At 34.3% G+C, this 15,541-nt stretch overlaps 1 protein-coding gene across 1 annotated transcript in view; it reads left to right on the forward strand.

Annotated features, from left to right (window-relative positions):
• Positions 1 to 15,541, forward strand: part of CEP89 (centrosomal protein 89) — a 131,718-nt gene that overhangs the window by 74,316 nt on the left and 41,861 nt on the right. The window contains exons 13-16 of the mRNA XM_074293233.1: positions 3,427 to 3,607; positions 10,177 to 10,344; positions 11,363 to 11,504; positions 13,500 to 13,589. Coding sequence (XP_074149334.1) covers positions 3,427 to 3,607; positions 10,177 to 10,344; positions 11,363 to 11,504; positions 13,500 to 13,589 — 581 coding nt within the window. The remainder of the gene's footprint in view (positions 1 to 3,426; positions 3,608 to 10,176; positions 10,345 to 11,362; positions 11,505 to 13,499; positions 13,590 to 15,541) is intronic.

Below are 15,541 nucleotides of genomic sequence, written 5' to 3' on the forward strand. Positions count from 1 at the left end.
AAGCAAGTAAATGTGAAAATACTATGTTGTGATCCACATTCAGTTCCACAGTCCTTTCTCACTGGATGCAGATAGCTCTGTTCATCACAAGTCTATTGGAATTGACCTGAATCATCTCATTTTTGAAAAGAGGTCCATCACAGTTATTCATCACATAATATTATTATTGTCGTGTACAATGATTTCCGGGTTCTGCTCCCTTCACTCAGCCTAAGTTCATGTAAGTCTTTCCAGGCCTCTCTGAAATCATCCTGCTGATCATTTCTTATAGAACAATAATATTCTAGAACATCCATATACCATAACTTATTCAGTTGATGGGCATCCATTTCCAATTCCTTGCTACTACAAAATGGGCTGCCACAAATATTTTTGCACATGTGGGTCCTTTTCTGTCTTTTATAATTTCTTTGGGATATAGACCAAGTAGTGAGACTGCTGGATGAAAGGGTTTTCATAATTTGATAGCCCTTTGGGCATAGTTCCAAATTGTTCTCCAAGATGGTGGGGGTCAGTTCACAATTCTACCAACAATCCAATAAAAGCAGTTTGTGGAAGGTGGCATTTGAGCTGAATTTTGAAGGAGATTAGAGGTCACAAGAGGCTAAGGTAAGGAGTGATGGCATCCCAGGCAAGGACACAGAGACAGGGTATGGAGTGCCATGTGTGAGAAACAACAAGGAGGCTAGTCCATCTGAATTGTAGAGTATATAAAGGGGTTAATGTAAGTCTGGACAGGTAGGATGGGGCCAAGACATTAAAAAAAAAAAAAAAGTTTATTTGATCTTAGAAGTAATTCTGAGCCATTGGATCTTATTAAAAGTAACCCGCACTTCAGAAAAAACATTTTGGTGGCCATGGGGAGAATGGAAGGAGACTTGAGGTGAAGGAAGTAATACTCCAGGTATTTCAGTAATCTAGGCTAGAGTTGATATGCACCTGAATTAGAGTGATAACTATGTGTGGAGAGAGAACACAATGTATACAAGAGATGTGGAAGTAGAAGTGACAAGATGTGTAGTATATGGGATAGAAGAGAGAAGAGTTGAGAACAGCACCCAGGTTTTTAAACCTGACTACTGAATTTGGGATTCAAAGTTCTGGGTTCAAATTCTAGCCCCAGCACTTTAAATAGTGTTTTGATCTTGAGCAAATCACTTAAATTCCTTTGTCCCTCAATTACTTCATTTGTAAAATGGATTTGATATTTCAAGTCCTTTCCAACTTTAAATCTTTGGGACTGTATTGATGGGGGACACTTTCATATGGCCATCTGCTATGGCTCTTCTAAAAGTTACTATATCTAAAAGATTATTGAATTGCTTTAAGAATAATTTCAGGCACAATGGATAAAGCACTAGCCCTGGAGTCAGAAAGACCTAAATTCAAATCTGGCCTCAGATATTTAATACTTCCTACCTATATGACTTTGAGCAAGTCACTTAACCCCAGTTGCCTCACCAAAAAAAAAAAATAATAATAATAATAATAATAATAAAATTCTTCAGGAGGTAATGATGAGGGGAATTATTCCAAATCCTTTTCTACTAAATTAAGAATAAATTATATATGGTAAGAACTTGGGGAGGAATTGACTATATTATAGTGTTTATGGTAGATATAGAAAGGAAAGCTGAGCATAATCTGATACATACACTAAATTTTGATGGAGTGGATTTGAAGAGTTCAGAGAGAACAGGATCCCAAGGCCTAATATCCTTCAGGAAATGTTGGATTAATAGGATTTATATGCACCAAAAAACAAACTTTTGAAGAGACAAATGATTCCCGTGGAGAAGAAATGGGATTAGGATATGGAGTGTTGTCTAAAGGAATCAATATGAATGTACAGAAAATTTTCATCACTTAACTTAGATTTTTTTTAACAGTATTTAGCTTTTCTATACATATAAAGACAAATTTTAACATTTATTTTTTTAAAATTTAGCTCCACATTTTCTCCTTCTCTCCATTTTTGCCCCTTCTCCCTAAGATGATAGGCAATTTGATATAAATTAGATATGTGCAGTCAATATGACATATACTTCCATATTAGTCATGTTGTGAAGGAAGAACAAAGGCCAAAAAGAAAAACACACACACACACACACACACACACACACACACACACACACAAATGATATGCTTTGATCTCATATTTAGACTCCATTGGTTCATCCTCTGGATGTGGATAGCATTTTTCATCATGAATCCTTTGGAATTGTCTTGTATCGTTGTATTACTAAGAACCTAAGTCATTCATACTTGATTCAATTTAGACTTTTTAAATGGATTCTCCTCACTTCTTTGAAGGCAGTGACTCTTTCTTTTGCCTTTGTATTCTTAGACCTGTCAAGTGTCTTGTATATAGTAAGTCCTTAATAAATTCTGATTGAAAGGCACATATGGAAGATGGGAAGCAAAGACTGATAATTATAAATATATAAAAATTTTGTGGTAGGAGTTTGTAAAAATATAAGAATACTATGTCCAGAATGAACTGAGGTTTATGATAAATGCGGAGGATAGCAAAAGGTTTTTTGTTCTGGGTTGAGGAACATCAAAGAAAGAATGGGTTCAGGATGGATGACATAATTTTAATGAAGAGAAAGCAGAACTAACCAACTTATGTTTTGCTTACTTATATTTTGTTTTTCCTGCTCTTCTCCAGACTAAGTAGTGGACCATTTGATTTAATAAGCATTTATTAAGTGCCAAGCACTGTGCTAGATACTAGGATATAAAAACACCACCTCCCCCCCCAAAAAAAAAAAAAACTCCATAAAACGACAACAATGAAACTTAGTCTCTGCCATTTAGATGCTTATATTTTTGTGGAGAGGTAGGGAACAGCATGTATATACATTAAACACAATGGTAATTACATACAAAGTAATTTCCATGGGGTGGTGGCCATGTGAAGAGCATGAAGATGGCTAATATGAAGGACAGTTTATGAATAGTAGGCCCACACTGGAACTGTAAGGTAGAGTGGGATCAAGACCAGGGAAGGATGTACCTGACATTCATACAGGTATGTATGTACATACATTTTACACACATACACACACACACACTCACATACATACACATATGTTCTTGTTTATATTAGTTTTATACCTTCTTTAGTTTTTTTTTGAATGTGTGTTCCTTGAAGATATGTCTTGTTAACTTGTGGAACATCCAGTGTATAGTGGGTATTAATTAGCTATTTAGTAGAATGTAGATACAGCAATTTTGAAAGTAAATCCATTCATTATAAATTTGCACATTTCCAAAGATCATTATATATGCTGACTGCAAAAAAAACAGCTTCATGTGAGATTGCTTGAGTCAGTGTTACTAATTGATCTAAAGTTCAAGGTCTAATTCTGTTGCTTTAAGTCAAATGCATTAAGTTTTATCTATTTCTTCTCTTTTTTAAAGTTTCCAAAATGATTAAACAGCAAATGCTTCTGGAAAATAAAGTAAAGAGTCAAGAAAAGGCACTAGCTGAGAATGAGCAGCAAATGGACATTTTACGCTCTAAATATCAAAACTTGAAAATACAAGTGGATAGCCAAATGGAGATAAAAGTTCATGATACAATTGTAAATGAACTCAAAAGGTAGGGCTCTCTACATCCTCTTAAGTAAATTTTTATTGATGTCATTTTTTTCACATTGCTATAATTTCTCCCAGTATCCTTGGTCCTCCTCCTTCCTTATTAAATATCATCCCATGTAACATATTTTTAAAAGAAGGGGAAAATTAGTATAACAAGTCAATATAAATGTCTGAAAATTTGTTCAGTGTGCTATATTTTGGGGTCTAACACCCCTACAAAAAGGGCATCAAGATGGTGCAGCAGATGAAGTGACAGATCTGAAGTGAGGAAGACTTTGTCTTCATGAGTTCAAATCTGGCCTCAGATACTTATTAGTTCTGTGATCCTGGCAAGTCACTTAAATTTGTTTGCCTCGCTTTCCTTGTTTGTAAAATGAGCTGGAAAAGAAAATGGCAAACTACTCCAATATCTTTGCCAAGAAAAATCCAAATGTGATTATAAAGAGTTAGACATGGCTGAAAAATGACTGAACACCTCTGCAAATTGATGTGGCAGAGCTACACGCATTTCTTATTTTGAGTCATGCTTAATATTTGCAATTTTTCAACATTCACTTTTGATTTTTTAAAAATGTTTTTTATATTGTTGTCATCATTGTGCACCTTGTTTTCTTAGCTCTCCTGTCTTCATATCAGTTCATGTAGATCTTTCAATGCTTCTCTGTATCTATACATTCACTCTGTTCTTTGACCTTATCATGATTTGAATTCCTCTTCCTTTCAGCTCTCTCCCAAGCTATGTATTAGCTTTACTCTCCTCCCCTCCTCCATCTTGCCCCCTCGATGAGAAAGTTCAACTCTGCTCATGTCTCTTGATTCCCTTACCTCCTTATTCTATTGCCTTGCCCTGCCAAACCCCAACTTTCAGTTATTCCTACCATTCACCATTTTTTTCTCCTCACATGCTAATGAATAAAGGTGGAGAAAATTCACAACACTGTTCTGACTGAGGCCACAATATTACAAAACCATCATTTTGATAAGACGATTCCTCTTACATCTCCCCAATTGATTCAATCCACCACAATAATCTTTCCAAATCTTTTCTGAATTTGTTAAAAATTCTCATAGTGGTTCTTCTCTCTAGTATTTCAGATAAGAATGTTTTCTAAAATTTCAATGAAAAAAATTGAGTACTTTAATTTTCTCTCCTCCCTATCTCACATTTCTCTGATGCCTTCTGGAACTATTTACTTTTTCACCATGGTCTTAATGAAGATGTGACCTTTCTGACCAAAGCAAACCTCATTCTGTGATTCCATTTGATTCTGTCTTCTCCAGCTAATTACCCTCTTCTATCATCCTCACCTTCTCAATTAAATTTGTTCTGTCTCTTCTCAGCTCCCTACTGTCTGTAAGCATTCACATTTCCTTCATCCTCAAAAATCTTTCCTTTGACCTATCTATCCCTGTTAGCTATATTTCTCCTCCTTGAATAAACTCATTGAGAAGACTATCTTCAAATAAATTCCTCTTTTTTTTTTCTCTTAACTCTCTCTGTTCTACCTTCTGACTTCGTCATTCAACCAAAACTTCTTTCTCCAAAGTTATTAATGATTTCTTCATTGTCAAATTTTATGACCTCTTCCAAATCCTCCTCCTTCTTGTTCTGTTTGCAGGCTTTGACACTATTAATCTTCTTTTCCTCATGATCTCTCATTCTTATACTGAACGTATGTGTCTTTTTCCTGGTTTTCCTTTACCTATCTGACTACTACTCAAAATCTCTTTTGCTGGAATTTGATCCTGGTCTTTCCCACCAATAGTGAATGTATCCCAAGCTCTATCCTGGTCTCTCTCCTTGCTCCCTCCATCCTTGTTTCACTTGGTGATCTTATTAGATCCAATGGATTCATTTCTCATCTCTGTGCAGATGATTATCAGAGCTTTTAGTCAGTCAGAAAATCATTTTTTAAATTTCTACTATGGACCAAAAATTGCACTAAGCTTTGGAGATTTCTTTAAAAAGACAAAACACAGTTTGGGAGGTGATAAGTAACACATTTGCATGTACAAGATATATAGAAAGAATAGGAAATACTAAAAAGAGGGAAGGCACTAGAGTTAGTAGTTGAGAAATCCTTATTAGCAGTTGGGAAATCCTTCCTCTAAAAGAATTTTTATAGGAAACCAATGTCACTGAATGGAAGAGACATGGTAGAATATAAGGAGAGTGTGTGTGTGTGTGGGGGGGGGGGGGCCTGTGGGTGTGTATGTGCCCGCTTGAGGGCAGAGGAGATTAGGTTTTGAAGGACTTTAAACACCAAACAGGATTTTATCTTTGATCCTGAAGGTGATGGGGAGCCATTGGAGTTTAATGACCACTTTAGGACAGTCAGTTTGGTGTCTGAATGGAGGATGCATTGGAGAGTGGAGAGACCTGAAGCAGCAGTCGCAGCATGTAGGATGAGGGCCTGCACCATGATGATAGCAGTCTCAGAGGAGAGGATGAGGCATCCTTGAGAGATGTCACAAAAGTGAAATTCACAAATTGGATATGTCACTTTCAGTATGAGAATGAGAGAGTGAAGAGCTGAAATTAACTACTAAGTTGTAAGCCCAAGAGATGAGGAAGATTATATTACCCTCTTAAGTAATAAAGGAGTTAGAAGAGAATGAGGGTTTGGGGGGAAAATAATGAGTTCATCTTTGGAAATGCTGAGTTTAAGATGTTTACCGGACATTCAATTCAAGATATATGAAAGGAAATTGAAGATGTGAAATTAGAAGTTAGCGATTAGGATTGAGTAGGTAGATTTGAGAATCATCAGTATTCGGAAGGCAATTAAATTTATGGAAGTTGATAAGATCACCTAGTCAAGTAATATGGAGGATCCATTGTAGAACTCCATGAGATACTTATGATTAGAGGTCATGGCCTGGATGAAATCCAGCAAGGGAGAGAGAAAAAAGTGGTCAGATAGGTAGAAGGAGAACCAGGAGACAATAGTGTCCCAAAAACCTGGAGAAAAGAGAGTATTGAGGAGGAAAGGTTGATTTAATAGTGTCAGAGGTTTGAGAAAGGTCAAGAAAAATGGAGATTGAGAAAAGACCACTGAATTTAGAAACCAAGAGATCATTGATAACTTTGGAGAAAACTGTTTCAGTGGAATGATAAGGCTGTAAACTGGATCCTAATGTGTAAAGAAGAGAATAAGAGGAAAGAATACAGATGGTGCAAATCATAAATGCCCTTTTCAGAGATTTAGACACAAAAGGAAAGAAGAAATACAGGATGATAGATAAAGGGAATAGAAGAAACAAGTGAAGATTTTTTTTGAGGATAGGATAGAAACGGGCATGTTTGTAAGTAGTAGAGCTGCATCCAGTATACAATAAGAGATTGAAGATAAATTATAGAGTTGGGATTATGGGGAAATCTGTCACAGGGGATAGGATAGAATGGGATTCATTGTGCAGGCAGAGATTTGCCTTAGTATGGAGTTATCTCTCTGTGTGACAGATAAAGGAGGAAAAAGTGGCAAAAGGCTTTGGGGTAACAACAAAAATGGAAGATAGAACTCAAAATGAATGGCCACAATTTTTTCTATAAAATATGATCCATGGTTCTCAACTGAATTGAAAAGGAAAAAGAGAACTTCTGAGAGGGATGAAAATATTTGGAAGAGCCACTGTGAAGAATTGGAATAGTGAGTTAATAAATAAGGTATAGGATTGTCTTTTATGAGGGCCTGTTGATGTTATATAACACATTTTTGGGGGCAGCTAGGTGGCTCAGTGGATAGAGCACCAGCCTTGAATTCAGGAGGACCCAAGTTCAAGTCTGGTCTCAGACACCTAACACTTCTGAGTTGTGTGACCCTGGGCAAGTCACTTAACCCCAGCCTCAAAAAAAACAACAACATTTTTGGTGGCTTCAGAATGGTTTCATGGTTTTCCATCTACATTTAGCAGCATTTGCAAAAGCAAAGGACAGATGATGGAAGTCATCCAAGGAGTGCTGTCAGTCATATGATCTGGACTCAAGAGAAGAGGATAGTATAGAGTTGAACTGGTTCAACAACAAGGAGTTAAGATAGGGAGAAGAGAAGAGAGAGTCTAGTGCAGGAGAGATGATCTAGGAGAGAACTTAAAAGATTGAGATATTTGTGCTCATGGTATATATCAGGGGTTCTCAAACTACGGCCCATGGGCCAGATGCAGCCCGCTGAGGACGTTCATGCGACCTGCCGGGTTATGGCAAATAGGCTGAGGGGCGGAGACTGTGTGTGAGGTTTTGTTTTTACTATAGTCCGGCCCTCCAACAGTCTGAGGGACAGTGAACTGCCCCCTATTTAAAAAGTTTGAGGACCACTGGTATATATGAAGACCAGTGTATGGTAAGGGAAGACAGAAGGAAAGATAGAAAATTAATAAACTCTGGTGACATGACAAAATTTCAGGCATATGGCCATCTTTGTGTGTGATTGAAGTGGAATGGAGCAATAAATCATGGGAATGAGTCAGTTGAGGAATTGAATGGTGAGGTTTTTTTTAAAGAGAAATCAATATGTATATTGAAGTTCTTTAGTATGAGTTCAGGAGTTGCAAAGGAAAGAAAATTTATGGGCCATGTACCAAACTCCTTGAAGAAGATGGAGTGACCTAGAGATCTGTGGACTAGGACTACCAATATTTTGATGAGGTGTCAAACTCTTCATATCTTAAAAGAAGTAAGTTCACTGAGTGATAGAGGTGGTAAAAACTCTGGAAATGACAATAGAAAGCAAGAAATAATTCCAATTTCCCATCTTATTAATCAAGAGAAGTGAGTAAAGGTTCAACAAGTTAGAACTGGAAGGAGTGGCCAGGGAAGCTAAGGTTTGGAAAGAACAGGCATCAATGATAGCTAGAGGATGGAAAGGATGAGAGAGAAAAAGGTTATTTTTCCTATCCTCTTTCCTGACTGACAGTTGTGCATTTCCAACTGCACATTGGACGTCTCAAACTCAATATCTCAGATATCTTAAGTTTAACATGTCCAAAATTGAACGCATCATTTTTCTTCCCCCCTCAAAAACAAAAACAACAATAACAAAAAACAAAAACAAAATCAACAGCGACTCTTCCTCTTCCAGACAGCCTTATTTATTACTCTTGAGAATACCATCATTACCCAGGCTTGCAACTTTCATTGTCATGCTCAATTCCTCATTTTTACCGTCACTAGTACCATCCAATCTATTGCAAAGCCCTATCATTTCCTATTATCACATATCTTATGTATTTTACCTCCTTTCTTCTTACATTTCCACCTGTAGTGAAAGTCCTCATTACCTCACTTCTAGATCCTCCCTTAAGTCTTCCCACTCTAATCCATCTTCTACTTACTTGTCAATTTGATTTTTCTGAAGTGTAGTTCTTATTTTCTCACCATTTCCTCCCACCAATTTAATCAAGCAGAGGTCTTTATAACATTGGATCATATTAAATCTTCTATTTGCCTTTTAAAGCCCCTTTAAAACCTGGTACTTCTACCTTTCTAGTATTATATTTTACTCTGCTACATGTGCTCTTCTGACCAGTGATACTGATTTCCTTGCTGTACCTTAAGACATTCTTTGATTTTCGATATTTTCCACTTTCTGTCTCCCATGCCTGAAAAGTCTCTCCCTTCTCATTTTTGACTCCTGGCTTCTTTCAAATCCCAGCTAAAATTCTATATTCTACAAGAAATTCTTGATGATCTTTTTTAATAGTAGTGTTTTTCTCCTGTTTATTATCTCCAATTGTTCCATCTATATTGTTTGCATATAGCTGTTTTTATGTTGTCTCCCCTTCTTCTTGAGAGCAGGAATTATTTTTGCCTTTCTTTGTATTCCCATGAGCACCTGACCTGTAGCAACTATTTAATTAGTACCTAATAAATGCTTGTTGACCTTACTAGTTGATTCAGGCTACCCACTCTGGCATTTTTATGAATAGTATAGGCAGAAAAGAAGTCAGAATTAGAATCCAAGTGGCTGCAAGTCTGGAACTTGATTTCTTTAGATTGGAAATCAACCCCAAATATAGTGCTTAGGAATACTACTTTATACAGTCACTTGTGATACCTCTTGACTTAGTAGTTACATTTACTTTTTGTTTTTATAAAAGCCTCTTTTTTTCAGATCTAATTTTCACATGTAAATGTATTGCTTATAAACAAAATATAATGCTACTATCTAAAGAGTTGTTAATTGCATATTTGCTTAAAGCCTCTATTAAAACTTTTTAGCTCTTGATATGTAAAACATTTAATTATAATATAAATATATTTAAAAGCAGTTTTTCATGTTAACTTGAAATAATTTTTTAATCAGTATTGTATTTTGGCTCACATGAAACATGTTAAACTTCTTCATTTTTGGCCTTAAAAGCAGGCAAATAATGTAGTAAAGAAAATATATTTTCAGCCCATCATCTCCCCCATTGTACCTTCCAAACTAGTCCTCCTACATGAGAATGACCCTTACATAGAAAAGGCTTGCTGAGTGCCCATGTTAGTGATCAATATCTCACAATAATCCTGTTTTCACAATAGTATTTTGAATATAAATTTCTTGCTTTTTTTTTTTTTCCCTCTTCCAGCCAATTACAAAAGGAAAAAGAGAAATGGAATGCTGAAACTGACAATTTGATAGGAAAGATGACAGAGCTGCAAACACAAAACAAAAGCCTGCTTTTAGACAAAATCAAATTGGAAGCCGAAAACAAGGCCCTGAGAGCTGAATTGGAAAGGGCACAGAAATTAAATAGGTTTATAGATTTTCTTTTTTAACTTGTTTTCCTCCATGCTAAATAAAATATCCAAAAATGTATCTGAACTCTGTGTTGGAGATTTATAGCTCTTGTCTTTTCCTTTTATCTTCTAGTAGATCTAATTCTGATTTGTTATTAAGTTCTGTGTAAAGAGAAAAGACTGATTAGAATAATTCTTTTATCTTAATAAAAACACGACAAAATCTGGTTTATCGTATATAATAACAGAAATCAATATTTCTGAAAGTCCACAAAGTAATAATTTTTACTGATAATAATGACCTTGAGGGTACTATAAGACCCGAAAGTCCCATCTGAATCATAATATACTATTAATCAAAAGTTATTTGATAAACTAGAATCTTTTATTCTCTAGTGATACTAGAAAACAGAGATGTTACTATATAATAAATTGCTATGGAAACCAAAGAAGACCTATCTTTGTGTGTGTGTGTGTGTGTAGGTAATTTTTATTTCATGTTGTCCAGTGTTTTGCTTATGTTATGACTATAGATCATATATTTCCTTCCATTGTGTTCATTTTGCCTAGGATCTTTAGTATGAAATATATTGGAAAGAGCATTAGGAAGCTAGAGACTTAGATTATAGTCTTTCTTCTGCCACCAGCTCCCTGTGTTAAGTATGACAAATCATTTCTCAGTTTCTTCCTAGGCAAAATGAAGGAATTGGATTAAATGATCCCTAAAGTTTCTCCTGTTTCTAACATTTTCAGTCTATATGAATCAAAAACCCAGGGAAAAAAAAGAAAAATTTTCATTATTTTATTGATTGATCAGTTATTGTGTACATTGTTTACATATTTTGCACCATTTATATTTAGTCTAAAAGTAAATTCTAATATGAGCTTTCACTTTTAAATTTGATAAAAGCTTCAGGTTGTAAAATAATATAATTTATTCCAAGGCATTTGATGTCTTTATAACATAACTATTTCATTATCTCTTGACTAGTAAGTTTTTTTTTTTTTAATATAATTTTTGCTGAACTTTTGTAGGGGATCTCAAAAGCAAATAGACCTCCTTCAGCAACAAGTAGAAGAATCAATAGAGAAAGAAGAGTTAACTCACCAATATCTGACAAATTTTGTCATTTTCACAAATGCTATAGCTCAGGAACGTGACAATCTTATACAATTGGTAAGTTTCCTCAAGATTACTTCAGGTAATCTTAAGTGCCTTTTATTGTGCATGCTTACGATTTTTTAAGGATATTAATTAAAGATTAATGCTACTTAAAACTTAAAATCTTTGTACCTCAGGTGTCTCATTGAGCAACTTACATAATATTTTTACTTAAGTCTTTATTGACTAGAATTTCTAAGTATATCAAACTTCATAATATTCTGTTTCAGACCTGTTTTACTTGAAAGGATTTGGTTTCTAATTCTATATCTGGCACATGCTTGTTTCCATTGTCAATTCATCTAACTTCACAGAATGGTAGAATTAAAAAGACACCTTAGCTATTATCTAGGCATAGGATCATAGATTTAAACTGAAAAAATTCTTCAGAGACTATCTCATTAAACTCTTTCTTTCACAGCTGGGGAAACAAGTCCACAGAAATGAAGTGACTTGCCTCATGTCATACAACTAATAAGGGGCTAAGCTGAAGCTTCAACCCAGGTTTTCTGTCTCTAAATTTAGTCCTTACATTGTATCATTTTTATTTTATATTAATTTCCTCCTTTGGAATGTGAAATTGTCATTGCTGATCTATTTTATATGGTATGTTGTAAGAATTTTTAACTTTTTAAACATTTTAAAGTGTTTAATTTCAACTAAAAGAAAATAAACATTTTAAAATGTAATTTACTTTTCATCTTATATTAATTATATATTTGGGAGAAATTGTGGCTCAAAAACAACCTAATATAGTAAAATAAACTATTATGCTACAGGAAACATTTGTTTTTCATGTTAATTTGTGATTTTTCTTTTTTAAAAATAAATTTTATTTCCCCCTTAATTACATGTTAAAACATTTTTTTTTAAAAAAAAGTTTTGAGTTCCAAATTCTATCCTTTCTCTCCTTTTCTCTCCCCTCCCTGACATGGTTTATGTGCAATCATATAAAACATTTTCATATTAGTTATTTTGTTCAAGACGACTCAAAAGAAAAAGAATGAAAGTGAAAAATATCTTGCTTCATTCTATGTTCAGTCAATATCAGTACTTCATCATTAGTCCTTTGGAATTTTCTTGGATCATCATATTGCTGATCATTCATAATTCTTCATTGTACAATATTGCTGTTACTATGTATCTTATATTCTCCTGGTTCTGCTCACTTCACTTTGCATATAAATTTATATATAGTTCATTTAAGTCTTTCTAAGTTTTTCTAATATCATCCTGCTTGTCATTTGTAATACCACAAAAATAGTCCATTGTAGTCATATACACAGTTTGTATATGGGCATCCCTTCAATTTCTAATTTTTAGCTAGCACAAAAAGAGTTGCTATGAATATTTTTGTACAAATAGATCCTTTTCTCTTTTTTTGGATGTCTTTGAGACCCGGTAGTGACACTGCTGGATCAACAGGTCTGCACAGTTTTATAGCCCTTTAGGCATAGTTCCAGATTGCTCTCCAGAATGGTTGGATTAGTTCACAATTTCACCAGAAGTACATGTAGTGTCTGTTTTCACACATTTCTTCCAACATCCATCATTTTCCTTTTTTTGTCATATTAGCCAGTCTGAGAGGTGCCACCTCAAAATTGTTTTAATTTGCATTTTATCTAATCAACAGCAACAGGAAACATTTAAAATTAGTGACATTTGCTTGCTTGAATTTTTTTATTTGACATTCTTAATGTACTTGTACTTCTAAAAGTTCCTAATTCTTGAATAACTTTGGCACATTATACACATCTATACAACTTTAAGCTTAAATTGTTTCATTTCAGTGTGTATGACTTATTTGCAGACTCCTCCATTTTTCCTTGACAAATCTTATTAATATTCTAGCTATAATCACTACTCTGTACTTGGACATTTAGAAGAAAAAATGCTATGAATGTAAAAAAATGGTGGAATGAGCTATACTATTATTCATTATACGAACAATGCTTGTGCCCAATTGCAGAAGACTTTGAATCTCTTCTCTTTTTTCTTATGTTTTAACAGACTCAGTGCCTAGAAAGTGAAAAGCAAGGAGTTCTCTACAAAATAAAGGAGAAGAATATTCGCTTAGGAAAATTAGAAGAAAAGGTGAAGGTAAGCATCCTTTTTAGGAAAACATAGATGTCTCAGGTGTGGTGTGGATTTTGTGTTTAAGAATATTGTGCATATACATATAATTGAATTAATCAGGAAATACACCAGTTTATACAACAACATTAACCTTCATCAGAGCTATAATTTAGGGCAGTCAGGGTTTTTCCTCAGGATTGTGACATTTAAACTCCTTCATAAGTAAAACCAGCTGAGTTTAACATCTAGTTAAAATAATTATTAGTAAATATATGTAATTACTACATACTAAGGCTCCTTTCCCCTTGATTGCAAATGACTACATTACAAGCAATAATCTACCTAGCCTTCCCCTGACAACAATGTTTTATGTTCTTTTATCTCCATTTTTCTATTGGGAGGATGATGTCCATTGCCCCTCCCTCGGCCTCAGTTAAATTTGACTTAAAAAGTTGATTTGACATCTATTCTGTGCCAGGCACTAACCTCTGCATTAGAAATACAATATCAAAAAATAAAATACTTAAAATTCTCAAAAAAAAGAAGTTCGAGAGCTATTTTCACACTATTTTATTTGAGATGGGTTTTTTTGTGGCATTTATTCATCTCAGGTTCCTGAAATGTTAGTTATAGGAGTGGTATATTTGGTAGAGTCCACCAAATAAAAGCAGGGTCACTTGGGTTCTTATTTTGCATGCAAAATCTTTTTTTGTGTCATATCCAATCCTTTTTCTGTTTATTTAATAGTGTTTCATTTTTTTCTAATTGCATGTAATAAAGATGATTTTAAACACATTTAAAATAAAATTTTGAGTTCCAAATTTCCTTCTTCTCTTCCATTTTCCTTCCCTTCCTAATATAGTAAGCAATTTAACATAGGTTATATATACACAATCATGTGAAACATTTTTCCATATTAGCCATGTTGTAAAAGAAGAAACAGTTGATCAAAACAATTATAGTTTGCAAGAAGAAAAAAATGTGAAAGAAATAAGGAAATTGAAAATAATATGCTTCAATTTGCATTCATATTCCATCAGTTCTTTCTCTAGATGTGGATAGTATTTTTCTTCATGAATCTTTTGGAGTTTTCTTGCGTAATATTGATCATTGCATAATGTTGTTGCTACTGGGTGCATTGTTCTCCTGTTCTACTCACTTTATTTTGCATAAGTTCATATAAAGCTTTCCAGGTTTTTCTGAAGTCATCCAGCTCATTATTTCTTATAGAACATCTGTCTGAGGAAACATAACAATATGCATTCTTCATTTGTAAAAAATCAGACTAGAGTTAGTGTTGAAAAAAAGGTATCCAGAGTTTACACATATTTTATCATATTCATATCATATCTTAGGATCACATCAGAATATATAATTTTTAGTCATTTAGAATTATTTCAAGTATATCCACTTTTTTTTGGAAGTTCGGGGTATATGTGTGTGTGTGTATGCCCTCTGTGGATACAGATGATAATTTTTTTTGAGAATTACCTAGAACACCAAGAGATGAAGTGACTTGCAAATCAACATAGACATGGATGAATTTGGGTCCTCTTGACTGAAACATTTATTCCCTGTTAACTGCTGCCTTATTGTTATTTACAGCAAAACTATAATACATATATTGGGATTTTTTTAAAGTTCCCTATTTATAGGGGCAGCTAGATGGTGTAGTGAATAGAGCATCAGCCCTGAAGTCAGGAGGACCTGAGTTTAAATCTGGCCTCAGACACTTAACACTTTCTAGCTGTGTGGCTCTGGCAAGTCACTTACCCCCAATTGCTTCAGCCAAAAAAAGAAAGAAACAAAAGTTCCCTATTTATTTGATAAATTAGGACTCCTATAAGGGCTAACAGGAAAGCCATGATCAGGTTTAGGTTAACAGGAAGCATAAGGTATTCTTGGGGTAGAACCATGATTTATTGAGTCGAAATCAATTATCTAGTTTTTTATCTTCAATTATATAGGTGTTTTGA

Source organism: Sminthopsis crassicaudata, chromosome 2 (genome assembly GCF_048593235.1).
Source record: "Sminthopsis crassicaudata isolate SCR6 chromosome 2, ASM4859323v1, whole genome shotgun sequence".
Taxonomy (NCBI): Eukaryota; Metazoa; Chordata; class Mammalia; order Dasyuromorphia; family Dasyuridae; genus Sminthopsis; species Sminthopsis crassicaudata.